Source organism: Panthera uncia, chromosome A2 (genome assembly GCF_023721935.1).
Source record: "Panthera uncia isolate 11264 chromosome A2, Puncia_PCG_1.0, whole genome shotgun sequence".
In the NCBI taxonomy this organism is placed as follows: Eukaryota; Metazoa; Chordata; class Mammalia; order Carnivora; family Felidae; genus Panthera; species Panthera uncia.
In genome coordinates, this window is record NC_064816.1 from 5,310,281 (window position 1) to 5,336,897 (window position 26,617).

At 59.9% G+C, this 26,617-nt stretch overlaps 2 protein-coding genes across 2 annotated transcripts in view; one reads left to right on the forward strand and one right to left on the reverse strand.

The window, feature by feature from the left end:
* Nucleotides 1-17,394, forward strand: part of FBN3 (fibrillin 3) — a 58,429-nt gene extending 41,035 nt beyond the window's left edge. The window contains exons 46-64 of the mRNA XM_049639804.1: nucleotides 909-1,037; nucleotides 1,920-2,039; nucleotides 2,841-2,966; nucleotides 3,812-3,964; nucleotides 4,105-4,170; nucleotides 4,373-4,498; nucleotides 4,742-4,861; nucleotides 4,980-5,102; nucleotides 6,386-6,520; nucleotides 6,666-6,791; nucleotides 7,317-7,523; nucleotides 8,363-8,488; nucleotides 9,060-9,182; nucleotides 9,340-9,456; nucleotides 12,712-12,840; nucleotides 12,930-13,049; nucleotides 14,420-14,654; nucleotides 15,204-15,354; nucleotides 16,372-17,394. Coding sequence (XP_049495761.1) covers nucleotides 909-1,037; nucleotides 1,920-2,039; nucleotides 2,841-2,966; nucleotides 3,812-3,964; nucleotides 4,105-4,170; nucleotides 4,373-4,498; nucleotides 4,742-4,861; nucleotides 4,980-5,102; nucleotides 6,386-6,520; nucleotides 6,666-6,791; nucleotides 7,317-7,523; nucleotides 8,363-8,488; nucleotides 9,060-9,182; nucleotides 9,340-9,456; nucleotides 12,712-12,840; nucleotides 12,930-13,049; nucleotides 14,420-14,654; nucleotides 15,204-15,354; nucleotides 16,372-16,710 — 2,771 coding nt within the window. The 3' untranslated portion in view covers nucleotides 16,711-17,394. The remainder of the gene's footprint in view (nucleotides 1-908; nucleotides 1,038-1,919; nucleotides 2,040-2,840; nucleotides 2,967-3,811; nucleotides 3,965-4,104; nucleotides 4,171-4,372; nucleotides 4,499-4,741; nucleotides 4,862-4,979; nucleotides 5,103-6,385; nucleotides 6,521-6,665; nucleotides 6,792-7,316; nucleotides 7,524-8,362; nucleotides 8,489-9,059; nucleotides 9,183-9,339; nucleotides 9,457-12,711; nucleotides 12,841-12,929; nucleotides 13,050-14,419; nucleotides 14,655-15,203; nucleotides 15,355-16,371) is intronic.
* A 1,398-nt stretch (nucleotides 17,395-18,792) lies between these two features.
* Nucleotides 18,793-22,024, reverse strand: CCL25 (C-C motif chemokine ligand 25). The gene is made up of 4 exons (XM_049643119.1): nucleotides 21,884-22,024; nucleotides 19,804-19,921; nucleotides 19,513-19,700; nucleotides 18,793-19,216 (listed from the first exon to the last, which is right to left on the reverse strand). Exons 1-4 carry the CDS (start codon nucleotides 21,960-21,962, stop codon nucleotides 19,209-19,211), a joined length of 393 nt encoding a protein of 130 aa, XP_049499076.1. The 5' UTR covers nucleotides 21,963-22,024; the 3' UTR covers nucleotides 18,793-19,208.
* Between the last annotated feature and the right edge of the window lie 4,593 nt (nucleotides 22,025-26,617).

The following is a 26,617-nucleotide window of genomic DNA, read 5'->3' on the forward strand; positions in this document are numbered from 1 at the left end:
TTTTACCTTATACCTCTCTGGGCTTCAGTTTCCTCTTCTGCAAAAAGGAGATTAATAGTAGTACTTACTTATGTTAATGTTAGACCAAACAGACAGTAATAACAAGAAATGTTAGCAGAGATGGAAAAAGGTATCATATAAAGAGGCCAATTCCTTGAGAAGACATGACAACCATAAATACATATGCATCTAACAACAGAGCTTCAAAACATACAAAGTAAAAAATGACAGAGCTGAAAAAAAAAAAAGATAAACCCACCGTTACAGTTGGAGACTTAAACACTTATCCTCAGTAGGAGAGGGGACAAATAGAAAATCAGTAAGGATAGGGAAGATCCGAACAACACTATCAATCACCTAGACCTGGTCAGTATTTATAGAACATTCCAGAACACACATCCTTCTCAAGTGCACCTGGACATTTACCAGGAAACCCATATTCTGGGCCATAAAACAAACCTTAGAAAATTAAAAAGACTTTTAGTCACACAAAGTAGGTCCTCAGAATGTAAGGGAAGTGAACTAGAAACCAGTCACAGAAAGACATCCCGAAAAATCCCCAAATATTTGGAAATTAAACAGTATATTCCTAAAGAATCCAGAGATCAAAGAAGCAATCATAAGGGAAGTCAGAAAATATTTTTGACTTAAATGAAAATGAAAACACAACAAAATTTGTGGAGTTCAGCTAATGGAGTACCCAGAGGCAAATTCATAGCTTTAAGTGCTTGTACTAGAAAATACTGCTATCTGCCTCATTGGATAGTTGGATATACAGAGCCTAGCACATTAATACATGATAAATTGAAGTCCCTGCCATCAACTTAACTTCATTGTGGACAGAGTGCAAGGGAGGCTCAGAGCCCCAGGACTATGGGTGACCCCATCCGCCCATATCCCCTCTGCAGACATGGATGAATGCACCACCCTGGTGGGGCAGGTGTGCCGATTTGGCCAGTGCCTCAACACAGCTGGCTCCTTCCACTGCCTCTGCCAGGATGGCTTCGAGCTCACGGCCGACGGGAAGAACTGCATAGGTGAGTCTCGCCTTGGAGTGGGGAGTCATCTCCGCCAGCCCCTGCTCCAAGTTGATCTGCAGTTCATACTTCCAAGTGATGACGGTTTCATTTCATAATCATGCACTTATTTTAAGGTATAAAAGGAAATACCTTTAAGCGTCTGACTCTTGGTTTCGGCTCAGGTCACATTCTCGCAGTTCATGAGTTCGAGCCCCGTGTGGGGCTCCGCACTGAAAGCACGGAGCCTGCTTGGGATTCTTTCTGTCCCTCTCTGCTCCTCCCCTGGACACACTCTCTGTCTCTCTGTCAAAATAAATAAACTTAAAAAATGCTTTTAAAAAACCCTAAGTTTAATGGGGCGCCTGGGTGGCTCGGTCGGTTGAGCGTCCAACTTCAGCTCAGGTCATGATCTCACAGCTCATGAGTTCAAGCCCTGCGTCCAGCTCTGTGCTGACAGCTCAGAGAGCCTGGAACCTGCTTCGGATTCTGTGTCTCCCTCTCTCTCTGACCCTCCTCTACTCATGCTTGGTCTCTCTCTCTCTCAAAAATAAATAAACTTTAAAAAAAAATTAAAACCCTAAGTTTTCTGAAATAAAGAATAGTCAAGGTGCTACATGGATTACACAGAAATCATGAAGGGGGTCTGTAAGTGGCTTAAGATTAGGGACCTTGCTCCTTCCCTTGGACACCACATAGCTTCACCTATAACCCCCACTTTAGGACCCAGAATATCCTTCCCAGGCTGTCTCTTTTTTCCTGAGTCTCAACTCTTTCCCTGGACCCAGGAAGACTTGTTCTGGGGCCCTTGGTCATCATGCGGTGACTACAGGTGCTGGTCCCAGTCCCAGGTGAACCCCTGTCACAGGCTGGTGCTGGGACCCCTCGCCTTCCTCTCCCCAGACACCAATGAGTGTTTCAGCCTCGTGGGAACCTGCCTGCCAGGCACTTGCCAGAACCTCGAGGGCTCCTTCCGCTGCATCTGTCCCCCTGGCTTCCAGGTGCAGAATGACCGCTGTGTCGGTGAGTGTCTCTCTGGGCCTCTGTTTCCCCATCTGTGAAATGGGAATGCCAGCTGGGGTCTTGGTGAGGGTGGAGGCGTCCTTAGCACAGCACCCAACACAGCTGTGTACACAACTTCTGTTACGAGGATTATTTCAGATGCTCGGCTCAGGGTCTCTCTCTGGGGCCCAGAGGCTTCTTCTTCATGGATCCTACAAAAGGGGCATGGGTGTGGGCTTGCAGGGCCCAGAGAACTCCTCACTCTTGGTGGGTGGTGGTCAGGGACCAGTCTGGCCCGAGTTCCCCTGGTGTAAGTCCCTGTCTGGTGACTTTGTACTGAGTCGGCTAATCTGGACCAGTCTGGCCTAGGCAGGTGGGCTAACCTAGATCAGTCTGGACCCTCTCTTCTGATCTATTCTCTCTGGGCTCCCCTAAGTACAGTGTGAGCTAACCTCATCCAGCATAAGGTAGGTTTATCCGATCCTGGTTAGCTTTGTACACGGTCAGTCTCTAAAGATGAACTTTTCCTGACCATGACCCCTGTCCCGGAGATACCTTCTAGGAAAGACTCCTCCCCCGCCCCCAACACAGCCCAGCTGGTGCTCTGGCTCACTGCATCCCGAGGGCCCCTGGCCCGTGTCTGTCAGTTCTCGGACCCTCCCGGGCTGGGCTGCCACTCTGTTCGCCCCCTCCTCCCCCGACAGCTGAGGCTGTCCTACCCTGGCAGAGGTCCTGCCTGCACCCCACCTAGCTCGTGTCCCTGCCCCCCCCCCCCCCCCCCCCCCCCCCCCCCCAGCGCGCCCCCCCCCCCCCCCCCCCCAGACATCGACGAGTGCTTGGAAGGACCCAACCTCTGCCTCTTTGGCACCTGCACCAATAGCCCTGGGAGTTTCCAGTGCCTGTGCCCACCTGGCTTCGTCCTTTCTGACAACAGGCACCGTTGCTTTGGTGAGTCTGTGGTTCTCTCTTTGAGAAGAGGTGGAAGGTAGGGCGAGAAGAGTGGGGCTACCCCGAAAAGGGGGCTGCAGTTTCCTGCATGGATCTCCAGGAGCTCTGCCCAGGCAGAGGTGCTTCCCAGCATTGGTGGGGTTTTTCTAATCCAAACAGCCTCTGCACCAGACAGGTCACTTGCACGGAGGGCTATCCTGGTCCAGTCTGGGCTAACCTGGTCTCCTGGGCTTTGGTTGTCCTGTAGGGGCTGCGGTTGCCCTCCGTGGGCTGGCCTCACCTCAGTAGGCCAGCCTTGTCCAGTGTGTGGGCTAGTGTGTGGGCTAGCCTCAACCAATCCCAGCCAGCATCGTGTCTCCCCGGTTAGGGGCAGCAAAGCAGAGGGCAGGGCAACCCAATCAGTGTTTGTTGTTCAGACCCCAACCTGCCCTTGAGGACTTCTCAGGCTGATGGGAGTCCAGGGCTGATGAGGGGGGTCCACGATGTTGATTGGGGGTCTCATGTCCCAGGTCCTCTGGCTCTCTGGAATCAGTTGCTTCGCCTCTCCAGGAAGGGGCTTTCTGAGCCACGAATAACTGGCTGAGTGTGCTCCCCTTGGCACAGCTGTGGATGTGGGGTATCACTGGAAGGGATTCCCAGGGGTCCAGCAGAAGCCCCAGGGCTGGCCCTCATTGGCCCGGTGTAGGTCACATGTCCATCTTGGAGCCAATCACCACAATGGGGGGGCCAAGTGATTGGCCACTTGGTAGAGTCTGGGCCCCCCATTCTCTGGGACCGGGGTGATGATCAGGGCACTGCCGATGACCTTTCTAATGTTTCCCTGGGGGGGGGGGGTCACCCCACAGACACGCGGCAGAGTTTCTGCTTCACCCACTTTGAGGCCGGGAAGTGCTCTGTGCCCAAAGCTTTCAACACCACCAAGGCCCGGTGCTGCTGCAGCCAGAGGCCTGGCGAGGGCTGGAACTACCCCTGTGAGCTGTGTCCTCAGGAGGGCAGCGGTGAGCTCCCTGCCCTGTCTGTCTCCCCTTAGATTCCGCCTGCCGGCCCACATCTGTTTGGTTTCCTACACACGCTCAGGGGGGGCTCTAGGGGCCGCAGCAGCCCCCGACCCTCACCCCCTTCCCTTCTTGGTGTCCAGCTGCCTTTCAGGAGCTCTGCCCCTTCGGCCACGGGGCGGTCCCAGGCCTGGATGACTCTCGGGAAGGTGAGCCCCTCGCCCACGGGCCAAGGGCCCCTTGCAGCCGCCTAGCCCTGTCTGGGCTCTGTCTGTCCCCCGTTCCCAAGTCTCAGGCTCCCTCCTTGCCCAGTGGGTGGCCCGGACCGCACCTGGCCTGGAGGGGAGGAAGAGACCCCGAGTGTGGCCGGGTCGTGACCGATGCCGTGTCTGGCACCCCCGCCTCCCGCAGACGTGAATGAGTGCGCGGAGAACCCCGGCGTCTGTACTAACGGCCTTTGCGTCAACACCGATGGGTCCTTCCGCTGCGAGTGTCCCTTTGGCTACAGCCTGGACTTCACAGGCATCCGCTGTGTGGGTGAGTGACCAGCCCGCCCACGCGCCCGGAAGGAAGGAGCGGAGGGGAGCAGGCAGGGCAGACGTCAGTTGCCCACTCAGGCCAACCCACTGAGCATGCGCATCCCGCGCGCAGCCCGGAGTTGCGCCAGATCAGGCCCCGTGTGGTCGGTGGCACTCAGGGGGTGCGGACAGGATAATGTGGAGATAACGAGGGCGGGAGGCTCTCTGTGGGTCCTGACCGCTCCCTTCCCCCCTACCCCAGACGTAGATGAGTGCGCCGTCGGGCACCCCTGTGGCAAAGGCACCTGCACTAACGTCATCGGAGGTTTTGAATGTGCCTGCGCCGACGGCTTTGAGCCCGGCCCCATGGTGACCTGCGAGGGTATGACCCTGCCTGCTCCTGGGCTGTGTGATGGGGGGCATCAGTGGCTGGCCTGAGGGCGGGGTGTGGATCCCACAGGCAGACCCTGCCCAGCCCGCCCCTCCTCTGGCCTCCCCAGACATCGACGAGTGCTCCCTGAACCCCCTGCTCTGTGCCTTCCGCTGCCGCAACACTGAGGGCTCCTACGTGTGCACCTGCCCGGCCGGCTACGCCCTGAGGGAGGACGGGGCCATGTGCAGAGGTAGGATGTGCAGGAGAGGTGGGTGGGGCCCCGGGCTCCCCATACCTCGATCCTGGAGAAGACAGGGAAATGCGAGCCTGTGCCCAAGGGGGAGCACCAAGAAATAGAGTGAGGGCAGCACTGAGGCAGTGAGGTGCGGTGGGTGCTCTTCTGTGAGTGGTGCTTCTGTCGTCATGAAAATGGGGGACCGTGAGGGCTCTTACTGTGTCTCCCAGGGGACATGTGGTGGTGATGCCTGAAGACCTTTTTCTTTCATGTTTTTATTTATTTTTAAGAGAACATGAGCAGGGGAGGGGCGGAGAGAGGGGGATAGAGGATCTGAAGCGGGCTCTGTGCTGTCAGCAGTGAGCCCGACACAGGGCTCGGATTCACCGACTGTGAGTTCATGACTTGAGACAAAGTCAGACACTTAGCCGACTGAGCCACCCAGGCTCCCCAACAGTTTTGTGTTTTTTTAAATGTTTTATTTATCTTTGAGAGAGAGAGAGAGAGAGAGACAGAGCATGAGCAGGGGAGGGGCAGAGAGAGAGAGAGAAGGAGAGACAGAATCTGAAGCAGGCTCCGGGCTCTGAGCTGTCAGCACAGAGCACAAGGCGGGGGCTCAAACTCACAGACAGAGATCATGACTTGAGCCAAAGTTGGATGCCCAACCGACTGAGCCGCCAGGCGCTCCCTGACGGGTTTTTAAAAAACGTTTATTTATTTCTTTTGAGAGAGAGAGCAGGGGCGGGGCAGAGAGAGAGGGAGAGAGAGAATCCCAAACAGGCTCGGTGCCATCAGCTTGGAGCCCGAGGAGGGGCTCGAACCCGCGAACCATGAGATTAGGACCTGAGCCGAAATCAAGAGTCAGATGCTGAACCAGCTGAGCCCCCCGGGCACCCCTGGAGACAGTTTTCATTGTGACAGCTGGGTGTGGGGGCTGCTGCAGACATCGAGTAGCCAGGGATACTGCTGAATATGCTACAGCACACAGAAAGACCTTCCACCACGAGGAAGTCTCTGGTCCCAAATGTCCTTAGTGTCGAAGCTGACAAACTCTGGGCTGGGACTTGGTCCCTCCAGGGCTGTCTCAGGATTAACATTCCAGGGACCATGTTTAAGGCCGGACGGATTCACTGACCCTGACGTGGGCAGGGGGACGCAGGTGTTGGGACAGTCCCGACCCCTCGGCTTCTTACTTTCGGTACCCAAGGGCACAGAGGGAGGTGGGACCCGGGCCCCCATGGCTTGCGGCCAGGCCACGGGGCGCCTGACCTTGGCCCCCCCCCCCCGGTCATCCGCAGATGTGGACGAGTGTGCGGACGGTCAGCAGGACTGTCACGAGCGGGGCATGCTGTGCAAGAACCTCATCGGCACCTTCACCTGCGTCTGCCCCCCAGGCCTGCGGCCTCAGCCTGGCTCCGGGGAGGGCTGCACAGGTATGGGTGTGCTTGGGGGTGCAGGGCCCCCCCGGGGGAGACGAGTCAAAGCAGGAGAATGTGGTGGGAAGGGAGCGTGCAGGGCGAGGGGAGGCTGGCTTGCGGGGCTCCGGCCTCCCCACCGGCCTCATCCCTCCCGCCCCAGATGAGGACGAATGCCACGCGCGGCCCCGCCTGTGTGCCAACGGCCGCTGCGTCAACACCGCGGGCAGCTTCCAGTGTGACTGCGACAAGGGCTTCCAGCCCAGCCCCGCTGGCACTGAGTGCCACGGTGAGTGTGGCCATGCACGGCGGGTACAGCTCTCCCAGCCCAACCCCCGCCCCCGCCATCTCAGCCATGCTCCTGCCTCGGCCTGGAGCCGCAGGCCAGCCCCCTCGAGTCCCCACCAGCCTCCTCTTCCTCACCCAGGCCAGGCTCCAGCCTGTCCTGTCCACCTCCCTGGATGTCCTCCATGTGCTCTGTCCCCGCTGTCTGTCTGTCTGGCCCACTGCCACTCACACCTCCTCCCTAGTGTTCCCTGGCCCCCATGCTGCCCTTGACTGTCCGTGCTCTCTGCGGCCACAGGCATCTCTTGACCCTACGGGTCTGCAGCTTCTGCCTCGGCCTTGGCCCCCGGAGGGCATCTGACAGTGCTAGGTGACAGCGGTCTGGAAGATTGCGCCCCGCGCCCACGCACAGCTGTGTCGGAGGCACCTGGGAGCCCTTGCTAGACTCTCGGTGCCGCCGGACCCCAGGGGGAAGGGGGCCCTGGACGGCAGGTGCCTCCCACCCACCCGCCCGCCCCGTTCTCTGCAGACGTCCGGCGGGGGCCCTGCTTCTCCGAGGTGCTGCAGGCCACGTGCCAGGCTCGCTCGAGCAGCGGTGAGGCCGTCACTAGGGCCCAGTGCTGCTGTGGGGGCGGCCGGGGCTGGGGGCCCCGCTGCGAGCTCTGTCCCCTGCCTGGCACCTCTGCCCACGGGACCCTGTGCCCCCACGGCTCAGGCTACACCGCTGAAGGCCAAGGTGGGTCGGGCGTTTGTTCTCGGTCGTGTCTGTGTCCCAGAGGGGGCTAGAGTGTGCGAGCCAGTGCGAACCGGACCCCGTTCGTTGCTGTGCGCGTGCGTGAACTTGGGCGAGCGGGTGAACAGGTGTGTGAGCCGATGTGTGTGTGTTCTTTGTTCTCTGCGGGCTCGTCGGGGAGTGTGTGAAAAAGGGTGTGGACCGGTGTGCATTCACTGGTGTGTGTGTTGTGAGTGCCGGCCGCATGAGGAGCATGTGCCGGAAGGTGGGTCCGTGTGCTTTGGATTCCAGCGAGTTCCACGAGGGCGGGTAGGTGTGCGAGCGAGTGTGAGTGACTGCGTGCACGAGTGTGTCTCATCCAGTGTGTCAGCGAGGGTGGGACAGGTCGCCCCAAGCGAGCAGCGGTGACCCCCAGGTCTGACGAGGGTGTGTCTGGTGGGGGGGGCAGACAGAGGAGCCGCAGAACGTGTGTCCCTGTGATTCTGCAGGAGTGTCGGCCTGTGACTGGCGTGCAGTGTGTGTGTACCTCTGCCTGTGCTTCCACATTTGTGTGCGTGTGCCCTGAGGTGTTGCAGTGAGGCTGCGGGAGGGCCTGTTCCCCCCCCCCCCCCCACCCCTCCGCCCTCCGCTACGGGCCCCGCCAGGTGCTCTCTGGGTCTAGTGAAAGGAGCTGCATTAGTGAGTCCAGGGCGGGACTCACAGCCTCGGGGAGGGGTCCCTGGGGTCAGGCGGGGCAAGTAGAGGCTGGCCTCGCCCGGGGGAGAGGGCTGCCAGCCAGAAGGGTGGAGGTGTGCCCCAGGGACCCGAGGCAGCCAGCGCGGCTGAGCCCTGCCTGTCCCCAGATGTGGACGAGTGCCGCATGCTCGCTGACCTCTGCCCTCACGGCGAGTGCATCAACAGCCTCGGCTCCTTCCGCTGTCGCTGCCAGGCTGGGTACGCGCCGGATGCTGCTGCCACAGCCTGCCTGGGTGAGCCTCCCGCCCCCATCCCCTGGCCTGGCCCGGCCCCGCTCCCTCTGCACAGCACCTGGCCTGCGCTTCCGGCCGAACCCGGGAAGCAGAGCATCCCCAGTCCCGCCCCCAGCCCCGACCTCATTTGGGCAACTTTCCTCCTGTTACTTTGTGGATCCTAAGATTTTCGGTTTCGTCGTGTAGCGGGTGTTCATCGAAGTCAGGGGTCAGCAAACTCCCTCCAGCTCAAGGGCCTAGTCCGGCCCTCTGCTTGTTTTTGTTAATAAAGTTTTATTGGCAGCCATAGCTATTTGGTTTCCTCTCCCTCTGTGGCTGCTCTCCTGCCACAGAGGCAGAGCTGAGTAGTTGGAACCAGAACCACGTGGCCTGCAAGGGCAAACATGTTTAATCTCTGGCTTTTTACAGAAAAAGTGTCCATTCCTTGTATAAGCCCATAGATTCTGATTGGTTCGGGCCTGGGAAGGAGGCCTCAGCAGGACCTGAGTGGAGACCCCAGCCCCTGACCCCCCGGGGAGGACATCTGTCTGACACCAACCCCCCCCCACCCCACATGCTACCAACCCTCTAGACGTCGATGAGTGTGGCCAGGCGCCCACGCCGTGTACCTTCCTCTGCAAAAACACCGAGGGCAGCTTCCGGTGCACCTGCCCCCGAGGCTACCTGCTGGAGAAGGACGGCAGGACCTGCAGAGGTGATGTTCCCCCCGCCCTGGCCCTGTGGGGCTTCGTCCCCGACCCCCCGGGGATGCCCGGGCACATCCCCGGCCGCTCGCCCCCGGGTCTTTCCCCTGGGAAGCCCCCGGCCCCGGGGGGCCCTGCCCTGAGCCCGCGGGGACGTCTGTGCTGCAGACCTGGACGAGTGCTCCTCCAGGAACCACAACTGCCAGTTCTTCTGTATCAACACCGTCGGCTCCTTCACCTGCCACTGTCCCCCCGGCTTCACCCAGCACCACCAGGCCTGCCTCGGTGAGTCCTCTCACCCCTCCCAGCCCCTGGCACGTGACGCTGGCCTTCGCTCACTTGTTCTCCAAATAAGCAGCAAGCCCCACGTGTGTGCCAGACGGCGGGGACACAGAGGGGGTCAGAACAAAGCCCCTGCTCTGTTGGTGCCCACATCCTGCCAATGCCTGGGACTTTGGTCTCCTTCCTTGCCCTAGGGACCTGGGAGGAGGAGTCCCTCTGACCTCAGCCCAGGACACTCACCTTTGCCCCTGACCGGTCCCTGATGGGTCTCTCTCCTACGGTCTCATGGGGTCCAGAGCGGAAGTTGGTTCAGAAGCCAGAGTTGCAGGGGCAACTGTCACTCCCATGGCTTTTTAGTGTCTCGTGGCCTGGGAGAACCAGACCTCCCCTGGGGGCCAAGCCCAGCCATGGGTGGCCCCATTCAGGCTCCCACTAGTCCACTCAGCCCACACCTACTGAGACCTGCGGTGGACCAGGCTGTGCTCTGGCCCAGAGGTCTTTGGACTCTAACCCTCAGGTCAGGCCTGCCCAGCCCCCTACTTGCTTCTGTTAACAAAGTTTGGTCGGCACACAGCCACGCCCATTCATTTGCATAGGGTCTGTAGTCGCTTTTGTGCTAAAATAACGGAGTCAGAGCCAAGTCGTTGCCACAAAGTCACACATACCTCCTAGCTGTCCCTCTACAGGAGCCGTTTGCCTCGCCCTGTTCTAAACCCTGAAGGTGCAGCAATGAACACAGGAGGCAAGCTTGCTGCCGCCACGGACTGTCCCTGCTAATAGGGACTCCAAACAGACACAAACAGCAAAGGGGCGCCTCGGTGGCTCAGTCAGTTAAATGTCCGACATCGGCTCAGGTCATGATCTCGAGGTTCGTGGGTTCGAGCCCCGCGTCGGGCTCTGTGCTGACAGCTCAGAGCCTGGAGCCTGCTTCGGATTCTGTGTCTTTCTCTCTCTCTGCCCCTCCCCTGCTCCTGCTCTGTTTTTCTCTGTCTCTAAAAAAACAAACATTTAAAAAAATTTAAAAACAAACAAACAGTAAGCTAACACCATAGCCTGTTAGAAAGTGATGCATGGCATGAGAGAAAGATAAAGTGAAGCCGAGTAAGGAGATCAGGAAGGCTGCAAGTTTTCCACTAGGGATCAGGAGAAGCCACATCCAAAGGGACTTTTGTACAAAGAGCTGACGGAGTTGAAGGAGGGAGTCACGTGCCCGTCTGGGGAAGAGCCTACCAAGCCTTGAAACAAGCTACGTTTCTCTTTTTCTGCACATTCAAGTTATCTTCCCTGCTTCCTAAGATGAGCACGTTTAATGTGGCATCTGTATGAGTTCGTAGCTGTTTGCACGTACACATGCGGGCCCGTGTGCCAGTGCAGAAACCCAGCAAGCTCCCGTGGGACTTCTCTCTCTGGAACAGAGTTGAAATTCTCAGCCAGGCTCCCCACTGCGTAGTTACCAGGGATCGAAGGCTCCAGATCATTCATGATTCACATCTGTATAGCCTGTACTCCTGGTGGGTGGTCTGAGGCTAACTAGATCAAGGGTCTGCAAATTTTTTCTGTAAAAGGCTCTACGGTTGGGGCGCCTGGGTGGCTCAGTCAGTTAAGCAACTGACTTTGGCACAGATCATGATCTCACGATTTGTGAGTTCGAACCCTGTGTCAGGCTCTGTGCTGACAGCTCAGAGCCTGGAGCCTGCTTCAGATTCTCTCTCTCTCTCTCTCTCTCTCTCTCTCTCTCTCTCTTTCTCTCCCTCTCTCCCTCTCTCCCTCTCCCTCTCCCTCTCTCCCTCTGCCCCTCCCCAACTTCCTCTCTCTCTCTCTCTCTCTCTCTCTCTCTCTCTCAAAAATAAATAAATAAATAAACATAAAAAAAACAGCCTTGCCATTGTAGGCCAAAAGCAGTCATAGACAACATGTCATAAATGAATGGGCATAGCTGTGTGCCAGTAAAATTTGTTTACGATAAGCAGGCAGTGGGCCAGATTTGGGTCTCAGGGCCTCTGTTTGCTTATGATTAAACTAGAAGATCAAACTTATATGACCACAGTATGCCCCCCTGACCCTTGGCCTGCTTTGTGGATGCAAGGGAAAGAGACCATAGTCGTGCCAGAGGCCTCTCTCTGGTGAAATCCTGGCAGGAATCCAGGGCTAGTCTCTGTGGCCCCTCAAAGGACGGCTCAGGCATGACGGATGACACCAGCAGCAGATACAGGAGCCACTCTGGCTGAGGAGCCCAGGTCCCCAGCGTCTCTCATACCCAAGAGAGATCCCAGGTCCCCAAAGGGAGGCGTCTGGTGTCAATCTTCATACCCTAGGGAGCCAAAACGAGGGTTCCCCCCGCCCCACCCTGGAGATGCACTGTTCACTCCCTAAACTCCCAGCATGGGCCATTAGCACGGTAGCCACATTGTCTGGTAACCAGCCCGTCTCTGCTCGCACTGCTGGCACAAAACACCACAGACTGGGCAGCTTGAACGACAGACACTTGTTGCACGCGGTTCTGGAGACTGGAAGTCCAAGGCCAGGGTGCCGGCCTGGTCGGTTTCTGGTAAGGGCTCTCCTCCGGCTGGCAGATGGCTGCCTTCTCGCGGTGTGCTCCCATGGCAGGGAGAGAGCAAGCTCTCTGGTCTCTTCTTACGAGGGCGCTAACCCCATCCTCGGGACCCCACCCTCACGGCCTCATCTAAACTGAAGCCCCTGCCGGAGGCCCCACCTGTGAACACCATCACTCTGTGGGGTTAGGGCTTCAACATACGAATCTGGAGTGGAGGGGGGACAGCCACTTTCAGTCCATAATCCAGGCTGACATGTCATGATGGTCCGGTGTCCGCGACGACAGAGTGCACTGTTACCCCCAGGAAAGGGGGTTTTGTTCATCTTTGAGTCCCGTGCTGAGCACTGTCCCGAGCCCTGTGTGTGACTGGATTAATCTCCCAAAACTGCGGTGAGGGAGGTGTTACCATCTCTGTGCTACAGCTGGGGAGACAGGCCCACAGGGGGTAAGTCAGCCACCCCGGGCCACACAGCTTTGAGGTGCCGCAGACAAGATTCAAAGAAAGTCGTATACGTGCTTCATCTCAAACGTTCAAGGCAGTTCTGTGATGTGGGAGCCGCTACGGATCTCATTTCACAGAAGGGGAGACTGAGGCACGGAGAGGGCCAGTGACTTGCCCGGGAGCTGGGTAGGCCCAGCATTGTGGTGCTGGCCGTGAATCCCCTAACCGCTAGGCTGTCCTGCCCGTTCCCTGTCCTCTGCAGACAACGACGAGTGCTTGGCCCAGCCTGGCCCGTGTGGCACCCGGGGGCACTGCCTCAACACCCCGGGCAGCTTCAGCTGTGAGTGCCACCGAGGCTTCACCCTGGACAGCTCAGGCCATGGCTGCGAAGGTAGAGCTGGGCTTTGGGTGGGCTCTGGGCCTGGGCTGTGGTCCCCAGGGCCACCGGGCGAGCCCTGCCACCTGATCTCTGTCTCGCAGACGTGGATGAATGTGACGGGCCCCATCGCTGTCGGCACGGCTGTCAGAACGAGCTGGGGGGCTACCGCTGTGGCTGCCCCCAGGGCTTCACCCCGCACTCCCAGTGGAGCCAGTGTGTGGGTGAGTGTCAAGGGCCCCCCATCAGAATCTGTTGGGAGCAGGCAACTAGGAACCGCCCCCACCCGGGATGTTGGGATAAAGCACAATGACCTAAAGTGCTTCTGGGCCGGCCCGGGAGGTAGTGAGGTCCCCACTGCTGGGGAGACTGGGGAGTCGGGGGGCTGCAGATAAAGCACGGCCAGGTTCAAGCCCATTTCCTTGGGAGTGGTGGCCTGGAGGGCCCAGCTGAGAAGGATTCTGAGTCAGCACCTGTGAACACTAGGAAAGAGTTCTGCGATTGATTGGTGATGCCTGCCATGGGTGTGGCAGTAGCAGATGGGAGCGTGTGCTGTATCTGTGCCTTAGCTGCTCCGGAGGCCCTCAGTTTGGGGGACTAGCCTGTGCCCCAGCCTCCTCCATCGCATACTTCTCTTTGTGCTCCAAGCCCTCCTAACGACAGCCTCGTCCTTACCGCCTCCGTTTGCGCCTTCCGGACAGTCTGGCTTTCGCCCTCTACCCTTGGGCCCACTCTCTCCAGGCGCCTCCACCTCCGCTGCTCTGGGCACTGCTGCCTGCCCCTCCCAGACGCTCTCCTCCCTCAGCCTCTCTGATTGACATTGCCTTCTCTCTGGTTCCTCCTCCTCCCCTGATGGTGGGTCCTCAGCTAAGTTTCCATCTTTCCCCTGCTGTGTGGCGTTCGGCCCCTGGGGACCACACGCGCGCACACACACACACACACACACACACACACACCCCTTCGCCTCTGCTGCCGGTTCTCCTTCTCAGCCTGCTTCCCCCTCTGCTTTCTCATTTGCTCACTCCTTCTGCAGTGGGCTGTCCGGGGTCTGTCTTGCGTCAGGCCCTGTGGATACAGAAGTGGGCCAAGTAGCAGACTCTTGTCTAGTTAGTGGTGGGGACAGGGATGAGTTAGGCTCATGGTTCTCAACTGGGAATCATTTCGCCCCCTCGGAGACGTTTTGAAGCATCTGGGATACATTTTGCTCGTCACACCTGGGAGGTGGGAGCTCCCGGCATCTAGTGGGTGGGGGCCAGGGATGCTGCTTAATGTCGTGGGGTACACAGGACAGCCCCCACAACAGAGAATGGCTCGGTCCCAGATGTCAGTAGTGCCAGGGAAGAAACCTCGTTCGAGATCATGCCACCATTTAGGATTTCTGGGAAGTTCCAAGAAATGCTTGGAAGGAGAACTACAGGGCTGGGGCAGACCTAGTCCCGGGGCTGATGGGGAGCCTGATGGACGTTGACTTTGACCCTGGGCTCTGGAGGAGGAGCCGGACTTAGTGGGTGGAGATCAGGAGGGCTGTGGGCGGGGGGGCCTGGGGGTGCAGAGGCCACCCCCTGCCCCCCACGTTTCCTCTCCCCACTCACAGACAAAAACGAGTGCGTGCTGTCGCCTGCGGCCTGCGGCAGTGCCCCCTGCCACAACACGCTGGGTGGCTTCCGCTGCGTCTGCCCCTCTGGCTTTGACTTTGACCAGGCCACGGGGGACTGCCAGGACGTAGACGAGTGTGCCGCGCAGGGCGGCCCCTGTACCTACGGCTGCGCGAACACTGCCGGTGGCTTCCTGTGCGGCTGTCCCCAAGGCTACTTCCGGGCTGGGCAAGGGTGAGGGGCTTGCGTAGGGCGGGCACAGATTCCCAAACCCTGCGAGAGCACGCGCACATGCACACACACATACACACAGGTGGGTCCGTGTTCACATGCATTTTACACACGTGTGCACGGAGCCCTGAGCACACGTATGTGTGTGCACACAAGCTCACACCCGATTCTGGCATAATTACCTTCGTGGCAGATGAACCCACCTGGTAGATGCACACTTCTCTGTAATACACTTGAGCACACGGCTCACACGGATGCCAGCACGCCTGCGGACCCCTCCGCATTCGCGTATCTCAGTGTGCACATGTGTGCACATACACATCAGCATCCTGGGGTGTGAGCAGGTTCGCACCTAGGCCCAGGTCAGCCAAGGGATGCGTGCACACAAGCGCACATCCCTTGTGTGGGCACACGCAAAGGCACAGCCACACATTTACACACCAGCACCTGCCCCCGTGGGCAGTGAGGCTCAGGGTGGGGGCTGGAGGGGCTGGCTGGGGAGATCCCGCCAGCTTGCCCCTGAAGGCCTACCGCCACCTTGTCCTGGCCCAGGCACTGCGTCTCTGGCCTGGGCTTCAGTGCCGGGCCCCGGGAGACGCCAGGAGAAGAAGAACTGATTTCATCTGAAGCCTGCTATGAGTGCAAGATCAACGGCCTCCCGCCTCGTGACCGGCCACGGCGCAGCGCCTACGGTGGCCACCAGGTCAGGAGAATGAAGGGATAGGAAAGTTGGGTCGGAGGGGCTCTCGCTATTAGATTAACTAAATATGAGTGCATTGCTTTGCCTAATCTTTTCCCCTCTTGTTTCTTCCCCCCCTTTCCTGGAAAAACAGTGGCTCTATATGTCACCCCACTGTTACAAATATTTTCTGTAAGCCTCGCAGGGGTAGGGCCCTGTGTCTGTAAGAGTGAGGGGAGTGGTTGTCGGGGCTCCTGGGATGGGCGCCAGCGGATCTGGGCAGAGGAGGGCCGGGCGGCCCCATGGCTTTGCCTGCAATACTCACGGACTGCCAGCAGGTGTCAGCAAGGGCACGTGTCTGCGCAACACGCTGGGGAAGGGCGGAAGTGTCCAGAACCCAGGGGCAGGGAAACAGGAATAGCTTTCACTTTAACACAACAACGGAACCACCCCTCAATATGTAAATTAGGCGAAACCAACACCAAGGAGAATAAAACACAGATAACCTCCTGTGGGACTGGCTACGTCACCAAGCCCGGGCTAGCCTGCCATTGAGGCCCCTGGCTTATTCAGGGCCCTGTCCGGCTGCCAGGACCAGGAGCGCGCTCACAGCAGTTCACATAAAGAGGGGTTTGTCATCAGCACACAGGGTGCTCTCAAAGAGCCCAGATGCAGGAAGTGCAGCAACCCCCACCCCCACCCCCACCCCGGCACCGGAAAGCAGCTCCTCTCTGGTGCAGCCAGGTCTTGTGTTTCCCGCTGTGGCGGCTTCAGCGTTGTGTGGACAAGCGGCCGCCTATCTGCCCGTCTTTGCTTTCCCCTGGGGAAGCCGCCTCCACCGTCACGCCTCTGTCTGTGGCCCAAGCTGACGGTGGGCCTTGTGATGGAGGGCTAGATGGAGGTCAAAGGCGGAGAGTGCCCCAGGTTGTCCTCCGGTTTAGAGACTGGCTGAAATCTCTCGGCCGTGACCCCCTGGTCCCCTACCCACTGCGTTCCGACGCTCCCCGCCTCTCACCGTCCTCTGCTGGTCTTTCTCCACAGGTGAGCCTGGCCAGCCTTGACTCAGAGGCCCCACTGACCTTGGGCCTGAACCTCTCGCGCCTGAGCCAGGCCGAGCACATCCTGGAGCTGCAGCCAGCGCTGGAGAGCCTGGCGGGACGGGTCCGTTATGTCATCGCCCGTGGCAATGAGCAAGGTTTCTTCCGCATGCATCACCTCCGTAGCCTCAGCTCCCTGCAGCTGGGGCGTCGGAGGCCCGGGCCTGGAACCTACCGGCTGGAGGTGCTGAGCGTGGCAGGGCCCTGGGGCACCTGGCCGGAGGGGCAGCCGGGACCAGGGGGCCGGGCCTTGCGGCTGAAGGTGCAGCTACAGCTGCTGTAGTTGGAAGGACACCCCCTCCCCCCACCTCCTGGCAGACCCCAGGCCCCTCCCGCAGCCCCCGCTCCGGACTCACTGGATGGGCCCTGCCCAGTCCTCGCCTCGTTCGGCGGGATTTGGAGGAAACTGATGTCACCGAGCTCACCACACACCGCAGGGAGCCCCCGGGGTCCCTGGTGAAGCCCTGGACTCAGCGCGCCCCGGCGCCCCCCCGTTCGTCCTCCTCTCCAGAGCTTGGGACGGACCGACCCCACCGGCAACGGGGTCACTGACCGGGAGGAGCCCCAGAACTCAGGAAGAGTAAAATGCTGTGCTGCGACCTCAGGCGAACCCAGCCTCTGCCCAGGGGGACCCCAACGCTCAGTCTCCCCTGGAGACAGCTGGAAGCTGGCGCACGCACCCTCCTTCTGCGACAACCAGGGTCACGGAAGGGCCTGTGATTCGCTGAGTCCGGTCAGCCTCAGGCTTCCACTTCTGCACTGCACCGCGGCTCACCCCCCCGGGGGTCGATGGGACATGGAAACGGACAGCTGGGGGGTGCACCTGGGGCTCGACCCTCCGAGCCGAAGAGCCTGTGGGGCCCCAGCCAGAGTTGGTGACACCGCCACGCTCGGGCCCCCGGTGGGGTGGGCCGGGGTCCCAGGATGCTTTTATATCAAAAGCAGAGACCACAGTAAAGTTATTTTGGGTTAAGCCGGCCTCTTTGGCATGTTCTCGAAGTAACGAGACGCTGCCCTCCGCGGGGCCGGGCTGGGCTCACAGGTCAGGGAGCGGGAGGCCCCAGAGCTTTGGAAGGATGGGCTTCAACCCGGGGCTCTGAGGGGAAAGCGTGCAGCCGAGACGCAGGCGAAGGCCGCCTTCCAGCTGGGGGTGGGGGACACGGCACCCAGGCTGCGGGCGGGTTCTGCGAACCTCAGACCTGCGAGTGGCACAAAGCCAGGCTGCTGGTGGCAACCACCGCGGGCCCGGGGGGCTTCACCGGGGCCGATTCCAGCAGCTCACGCTCCCCAACCACGTGCCGCGTACCCGGCACCGTTCTAAGGACCGTTACTGACCCTCTTGGTTGTCCTTGCAACTCCGTGGAATAGAAGCTGTTGTGTTCGGCCCCGTTTTACAGATTGGAAAACAGGCTTACGGAAGGCAGGCCGCTTGGCCAAGGTCACTCCAGGTTGCAGGTAGCAGGTCACCCTGCCCCGCTCGCATCCTGCCCGGTCCCGGGGTGAGCCGCACCTATACCTAATCTGATGGCCTCGCTGGATGCCAGGGGGCCGTCGATACGCGGTCGGTGTGTGTGTGTGTGTGTGATGTGTGTGCAGACGGTAGTGCGTCGGTTGTTTATTGTCATCTCTGCACCCGGCGCGGGGCTGGAACTCCCAACCCCGGAGGTCAGGAGTCCCACGCTCTGACTGCGCCAGCCAGGCACCCGGTGGTAGTGCATTCGGTCCCCGCTAGCTTGTACGAGGCAGGCCGTGATATCACCCATTTTACAGCGGGAGGAACCAAGGCTTAGAGGGTTTGTAGAACTGGCCTGAGTCGCCTGCATAGCCTAGCGGGGCCTCGGTGTGACCCCCTGGCCCCAAACCGCCTCTTGTCCTCTAGAGATGAAGCGCTGGGTTTTCATCTGGAATGTTCTCTCTCGTGGTGGAAACTGAGGCTGCCCGAGGATGGGACAGCTGGATGGCTCGAGTCTAGTGCCTGGCTCCGGGGCTCTATTCTTGGCTGGGTTCCGGGCCACTTGACTTATCGAGTGTTTCTGGACCCCTGTCAGAGCTTGCAGAGGGCTCCTCCGTGCATTAGCCAGGCTCGCTACAGCCCAAGGGTGTGGGCGGAACAAACGCAGCGACCCCCATTTTACAGGCGAGGAAAGAGATGCCAAGAGAGTGCGCGGTTTGCTCAAGGTCACCAGCTGGACTCACACCCTCGCCTGCAGCCAGCATGCCCCCCACCCCCGGAGCCGTCAGCTTGAGGGCTCAGCACAGATCCTGGGGTGGCATTCACGTGGGATTCAACACAGGCTGGGATAGCAACTCACACCCCATAATGAAATGTGACAGAGACAGGAATGACATCCCACCCCGGGGATGTTTTAAATAACGTTTATTTAAAAATCATAGAAAAGCATAGTCTGGGAGGAGCGTCCCGGGACGGTCTGGAGCTTTGCAAGGACCCAAAGGGACACAGGCAGGCGTGGCCCAGGGTGGGTGGCAAGAGGCTGCGGTGGGTGACAAATCCAGATGATCCACCAGAAGACCCGCTGCTTACGGCTGACTCTGGTTCCTGGAGCAGGCAAGGGGCCTGAAGCAAGGTCAGCTCTTTCCTTCCAGCTGCCTGAGGAGCAGGATGTGGCAGGAGCGACGGGACAGAGCCAAGAGCCGGCTCAGGCCCGGGCACTGAGGTCTGGCCTGAATGACAGGCTGGGACACCTGGAGCCTCAGGGGACAGTTGTGGCGGGGCGAGGTCCGGCCCACCTTCGTGTTGGCTAATCCTGGAGGTGTTCGGGCTCACGGATCTGCAGGGGGGGGGGGGGGGATTGGAGAGGTCAGCAGGTGATGGGGACTGGAGTAGGAGCTGGGGACCCCGCACACCTGACACTTCGTCTCAGCACTTGCCGAACCCCCCGCAGCCGGGTTAGGGTAATGAACAGCCACCCGAGTGTCAACCGGCAGGACTGACCACAGAGTCAGCCCCCTCGGTCCCGGAGTTGAGTCCCCTCCCCCAGCCTGTGCTGCTCTAGAGAGCCCTCATCCCTTAGCAGTGGTGACTGGGGGGGCCCCGGAGGGATGGTCACATGATCAGAGTCCTCACCCGGATGAGCTGTGGTCCGGAGGGCAGTTTTCGTCTTGTTGCTTCTGGGGGGCCAGCTAACCCCGGACGGGGTTCTCGGGCGGCTTCTGTGATGCTTGGCCTTCCGCGCATCCAGGAATTCTGTCCAGTACTTCACCCTCTTGTCCCGGGGGTTGCCACACACCATCCTGTGTTTCCGCAAGAAGAATCTGGCGGGGGAGAGGGTGCCCAGGTTGCGGTGCGAGCCGGGGGCAAAGTCGCGTCTGGGCCCCGCCCCCCGCCCCGCCTCCCAGGCCCCACAGCCCCACTCACATCACAGCCGGCAGGTTGCAGCTGCCGCTCACCTCCTGGCGCTGGTACCCCAGGGCGCGCTTCAGAAAGTCCAGGCTGTCGAGCCGGTGGTAGGCTAGGCAACAGTCCTCCGAGACACCTGCGGCCGCGACCCGCGGGCTCACATCTCTGTGCGCCTGCGCGTGGGCAGCGACGCACTCGCGCCCACACACACACCTGCCGCAACCCTCCCGAGGCCCGCGGAGGCCAAGAGACAGCCCAGATGACAAGGAAGGCACCCGGCTCACCTTTGGTCCCCTGATAAGGGGACCGCTGGCACGAGTTGGAGGGGGTCCACGGTCCCGGGCTGGGACGGGCCCGGGACCACAAAACGAATGAGGGATCAGAGTGAATGAGGACCTCCACGAGGGCTCTGGGGCAGAGGAGCGCAGACGCCCCCAGGAGGGGCCAGGGGACGCGGCTCCCAGCCCAGGCCCTTCGAAAATGAATGCGCTGGCCGGCTGCTCCTGATGTCCCCGCTCCTGCTCCGGGCTGGCCGTTCCCCACCTAGGGCTGTCTCCAGGGCCTCCTCCTTTCTGTCCCCGTCAGAGTGACCGCTCGGTCACCAGACCGGAAACCAGGAGGTCTCTGTTTGTCTACTCGTTGCCTGACAAAAGCATTTTGGGTTCCTACTAAGGTGCCAGACGTGTAGACAAACACAGAGGGGAATTGGACCCAGGGCTGTCACGGGGATCCCCCAGCCCGGTGGGACACCCCAGAGGTCGATCTGTGCCGGGAAGGGGAAGGGCAGGGACCTGGGGGTGGTGTCTCGGAGGAGGGTGCCAGCAGGGCCTGGGAGGGTGGGCGGGTGGAGGTGATGTGACAGACAGTGCAGCGGCCTTCAAGGCCCTCCGGGACCCATCTGTCTGCCGACCCCCCCCACCTCCAGGAGCCACACCCAAGGTCTGGCAAAGTGCAGTGGGAAGGATGGGAGAAGCGGGCGGCTTGAGCCCGCCCTGCATCTCCAAACCTTGGCCCCAGAGGGCGAGGGGCAGTGGCGTCAGATGGACCCTGGGCTGCGGTAGCAGGCAGGCAGGGGGCCACTCTGCCCCTAGGATCAAAGGGCCCCGGGCTGGGCCTGGCTTCTGGAATGGGCCTCTGATAGCATGACAATGGGAATGAAGCCCAGCCCCATCTTGGGCAAAGGCTAAGGTCTGCTGGAAGCAGAGGACTAGGGCCTCTCAGACCAAGTGAGGGCAGGCGGGGCAGGCAGGGTGGGGGGTAGGGATGGTGCTCTGGGGTTTGGACCAAGCCGGGGACCCTGCTCAGCCAGCTGCTGGGGCTCAGCCGCTTCCCCCGGGGCCCATGGGGATGCAGGAAACAGTGGCGGGACTCCTGGGGGACACTGTATGCCCAGAACTGGCCTTTGGTCACCAAATCCTCAGGTGCCCGATGCAGGGAGAAGTGGGAAGGGACCCCCCGTGAATAACAGTATGGTTGTCATTGTTGTTGCCGGGCACCGGGCCAAGAGTTTTGCAAGTTACCAGCCCATTGGAGTCTCATCCTATCTGTGCAGCAGGAATCCAGAGGCCCCACTTTGCAGATGAGGAAACCGAGGCTCACAAAGACTGAGTAGCAACACAGGTAGCCCAAGGCGGGTGGAGCTGGGACGGGGGACCCACTCCCGTTGGTCTCCAGGGCTCTGCAGGGTCATGTCACTGCAGCGTGTCCCCGGCAGTAACTGGCCATGCCACCACTGGGAGCCATACTCTGCTCCCCGCAGTGTCCGGGCTGACTGGAGTCCTGGCAGGGAGGCCTTGGGTCACGGACGGCGGAGGAGGCATCACAGGGGCTCTGGAAGGAGGGACTGGGGGGCCTGCGCCCGCAGGGAGCCGCAAACACATGCCAGGAGTTTCTGCATGACTGGGGCGGGTCACTGCATGGAGGTTTCTGCACGACTGGGGCGGGAGTTGTGCATCAGAATTCAGTGGTGGAGACATAACGGGTGGGGGTTGGGGAGCTTCTGGAGGAGGGGAGGAGCAAAGGGGGGGGGGGGGGCAGGGAGGATGGATGGGGAGAGGAGGGCTCCAGGAGGCTGGGTAGGTACGGCCCACGACGTTACCTTGAGCGTGGACAGTAGGACACCAGATGCCCACAAAGCTGGCCGCCACCACCAGGCACAGCAGGAGCCACAAGTTCATTGTGCACCGGCTGGTCCTGCTCCCCAGGTGTCTGCAGGAATAATGGGAGAGGTGGGGGTGATGAGGACCCCAAACGGACGGCAGCAGACCCTGGGAACACTCCCATCTCCAGCCAGGCCCCAGGGCCCTCTGCAAGGGAGGCAGGCGGCCCAGGGACACGTCGGGCTGGGGGGCCTGGCGGCTGTCGGGCTGGTCCCAGCCAAGACTGGGGGAAGGACTCACCAAAGTCCGAGGGATCCCAGGGGCTGGTGCCTGCTGGGGTGAATCCAAGCTTTTCTGCCTGCCAGGCCAGCAGGCTGTGCATTTTATAGATGGGGCCCCACCCTGAGGCCACCTGCCCTCCACCACCCTCCCTCCTTCCACCTCCTCCCCTGATGGGCCTCCAGGCTTCTCCCCGGTTTATCTTTCTAGCTGCTTTCTCCAAAGTCAAGATACACCTGCAGGGCATTGTAGGCACCTGGGGACAAGAGGACCTACATCAGAGGGCTGGCAGGAAACACTGACTTTCTCAACTACTTGGATGTGAGACGGACAAGGGTTGGCTCCCTTGGTGGTGGGAGGCAGAACCACACAGATGGACAGACCCAGCCTGCCCAGGCCACTTGAAGGCTGGCTGCCCTAGGACCACCCCCCCTCTTTCACTTCCTTCCCCCATCCGGTTCTCCCCTGTTTTCTCCCCGAAGGGCCCTTTGTCCTCCCAGCATTCCCTCTTGCGCCACACACCGGGGCAGACACAGCCTTCCTGCACAGGGGCCTCAGGCTGCCTTGCTCCCCGCTCCCAAGCCACCTGTCCGGCGGGGCCCTGACTTCACCCCACTTTTCTCTCCTTCCCCACGATGGGGGGCCTTACAGTTTCATAGAAATGCCCTGGTTTTGCCAACAGGCAAATCCATTGAAACAGAAAGTAAAATCAGTAGTTGCCATGGGCTGGGAAGGGAGAATGGGGGGCGGGGAACGCGCAACTTGGCGAATATTGTGAACGCAGGGAAACTTGCACTTTTTTGTTGTTTTTAAGATTTTATTTTTAAGCAATCTCTGCGCCCAGCGTAGGGCTTGAATCCGCAGCCCCGTGATCGAGTCGCGCGCTCCACTGACTGAGCCAGCCAAGCGTCCCCGGAACCTTACACTTCCGATGGGGTGCAGTGTAATAAGGTATGTGAATTTTCTCGACTGTTACCTTGAGAAAAATGTTATTAACATCCACCACAACAAAGAAATGCTCTGGTTTTGGAAGAAATGCCTGGAGCCCTAGGTAGCCGCGCGCCGGCGGGAAGCAAAGCAAAACCCACCTAGAAGGCATATTTTTCTTTCCCTGGGTCAGCGTGGCTCGCCTGGTCAGGGGCTCCACGGGTGGGAGTGGGCGGTTGCAGGGCAACGGGGCTTTGCAGAGACCTCACAGCTGATTGGCTTGAACTGTTAACTTTTGATTGCTCGCATCCTTAGCTATAGAACACTCCAGGTATTTACTACACCCGTACCCTTCTCATCTCCCCGCCCCACTAGGAGCCCCTGGCGGGGACCCTTCGCAAGCCCCCAGGGGCGGAACCCTGAGGGTTTGGAGGCGTGGCTTACGCTAGGGGGCGGGGGCTTACAAGCCCCGCCCCGCCCCGCTCAGGGAGCTGAGACTCAGCGCGGCCAGGCCGAGCGCCTAGCGGTCCGCGGAGGTGGCCGTGGCAGCCCCCAGGGCCCGCTCGCGACTCCGGTTCCTCGACCTCTTGCTCTGGGTGTGGGGCGGGGGGGGGGGGGGCTGCAGGCGGGACGAGACGCGGCTCCGCGTGGCTGGGGGCGTGGGGACGCGGCGTGGTGGGCCCGGCCAGCCTGTCTGCTCAGGCCCACTGCACCTGCCTGTCCCGTCGCCCGAAGCCGCCAAGACGTGGCGTGACCCAGACTCGCCTGAGGTCCCCGCAAGCGAGCCCACTTCCCCTCCCCGCCCCTCGGGGTTTGTCCCACCCGCAGCCTTCACCGGGGGCGGATGTCCGAGGAACCTGGGCGCGGGGCAGGCAGGGATTTGCGTGATCATGGACCCGGTGCAGGTGTCAGGGAGGGGGGCGGCGTGCTCAGACCCCGGTGAAAACCCGGAGTTCTGAAGCCCGCAGCTGCTGAGTGTGAGGGCCGCATCCACACGGTCAGGGCCGAACTGGGAAAGGGGAAGCCTCTTCTGTTCCTACAGCTGCTGGAGGCGCCCCTGTGGCACGAGCGCAGCTGGGGGACAGAGGCCTCCTCCTGCCTCCTAGCCACCAGCCCTGACGATGGGGGCCGTTCGGGGTGGTCTCCGTCCTGAAGCTGAGCCAAGGTGAGGGACTGACCCCATCCCAGGGCCTGCAGGTCGGAAGGGCAGGCAAAAAGCCTTCCTCAGGCTCAGCTCTTGGAGGCCCCCTGGGGAGGCCACCGCTAGGGAGTGCACTCAGAGGGTCCCCTGCAGAAGGGGTGGGGGGTCTGGGCTCTGTGAGGGGAGATGCCAACCGCTCCCTTGGGGTCAGTTCCTCCGCGGGTCGGCCCGCTATCATTTCTGTGCTGGAGAAGCCCTCCCAGGTGTTCAACTTCGGCCTTCTCGACAGAGGGTCAGGGAGGCTCTAAGAGTCATCGGAAGGGGACAGGGGCACTGGGGAGGTGCCACCAACTGAAGCGGGGGGCCCTCCTGCAGTTGCTGTTGCACATCAGGTTCCCCCTCTCCCTGTGTTGCCCACCGCTCTCCTGGCCGCCTGGTGCCTCCAGGCCCCCGCTCAGTCAGCCCCTGGAAGCAGCAGCTGGGGGCCCTCCCTCACGCACCTCATGTTGACGCACGTACCAGGCACGTACCGGCCCCTGTCTGCGGGGCCTGGGCCCCCGTTGTGCCTAGCTGCCTCTTGCTCTGGCCCAGATGCACAGTGGTTACCACGCGACTGGGGGAAGGGAGGAAAAGGGGTTTTTCCAACATGCCTTTCAGGGACTTCATCTATGGTCTCTGTGACCCCTGTCACTGTGTTCCTGACGTGGTTGGCCCTGCCGCCTCCTGGAAGGCTGGCTTGGAGGGGCTCACCTCCCCAGGCTGACCAGGGGTCTCTGTGTTCCCTAGGGTCGCCGCGGCGACCATCTGGGCAGGGGCCAGGCCCACCACACATTCTTGGGCCATTGGCACTGGTTGTATGGAGCCTCGGCCTCTGTCCTGGTGCTTCCCCGGCTCTTAACCGGACATGTGGGGGACAGGTGCCAGCTGGATGCCAGCTGGAATGCCCCAGCTAGGAAGGTGGCCTATTGCCGGTCCTGCCAGGCTGGGTTGGGGCAGGGGTGTCAGCGAGGAGGAAGGGCGGTGGGCTCTGAGGGGAGGGTCCCACAGGGCCCTCTTGGGAGTCCCTCTTCCAAGCGGCTGAACTCCATTCACCCCTCCCACGCAGGTTTTCTGGGTGCCCCTTACAAACCAGCCATTTGCTGGGGCCCCCGGGTGATGGCAGTGAGTAAGCAGATGTGTCCCAGCCATGAAAGATGCCAGTGATGTCACTGGTCCTCACTGAACATCTGTCGGGGGCCATTTGTCATCATGCTCATTCAGCAAGCACTTAGTAAGTACCTACTGTATGCCAGGCCCTGGCCTGGGTGCCAGGGAAAAATAGTGAAGGAGGCAGATGGTCTCAGGGTAGAGCAGAAAACACAAGCAGCAAATAGTGAAGCCGGATACTACTTTGAGATTAGGAAGAATGACACTGGGGACAGGCTGGGCTTCTTCAAAGAGGGTGGCCCGAGATGACAACAGCCCTATAGGATCAATAGTTATCCCCATTTTCCAGGAAAAACACAACCAACTGAGGCCCAGAGAGGTTAAGTGGTCTGCCCAAATCAGCGGGGCCGGATTCCACGCTCAGGTCTCACCCCTTCATTCCACATGAGCTGTTAGGGTGCTGTATTAAAAAACTTTTTTAGGGGCGCCTGGGTGGCTCAGTCGGGTAAGTGTCCGACTTTGGCTTGGGTCATGATCTCGCAGTTTGTGAGTTTGAGCCCCGCATCGGGCTCTGTGCTGACAGCTCAGAGCCCGGAGCCTGTTTCAGATTCTGTGTCTCCCTCTCTCTCTGCCCCTCTCCCGCTCATGCTCTGTCTCCCTCTGTCTCAAAAATAAATAAATGTTAAAAAAATTTTTTTTTTAACTTTAGTACTGTATTTTCTTTAACCATATCTATAAAAATATTATCATTCCCACAGGCAATCAAATAAGGATGATTTGTGAGACATTCCCTCTTTTTTCTTTTTTTTGGCATAGTAAATCTTGATTGCACACTTGTAGCACGTTTCAGATGCCAAATAGCCACACGTGGTGGCTAGCGGCTACCTTGGGGAGCAGTGCGGTTCTAGCCACAGATAACCGTCAGGCCATAATTTTGTCCTGATTCTTTCTTATGTTTATTAAGGCTTTTTTTTCTGGGCAGTTTAATTTTCCTAGCAAAACTGGGGGGAAGGTACAGAGATCTCCCATATACCCTTTGCCCCAAATGGATATTTGCCCCAAATGGATATTCCGTGGTTATCAACATCCCGCACCAAAGGGTGCATTTGTTACCATCGACGGGCCTGTGCTGACAGCATTGTCATCCAAAGTCCATAGTTTACGTTCGGGTCCACTCCTGGTGTTGGACATTTTATGGGTTTGAGCAAATGCTTGATGACCTGTACCCATCATTATGGCA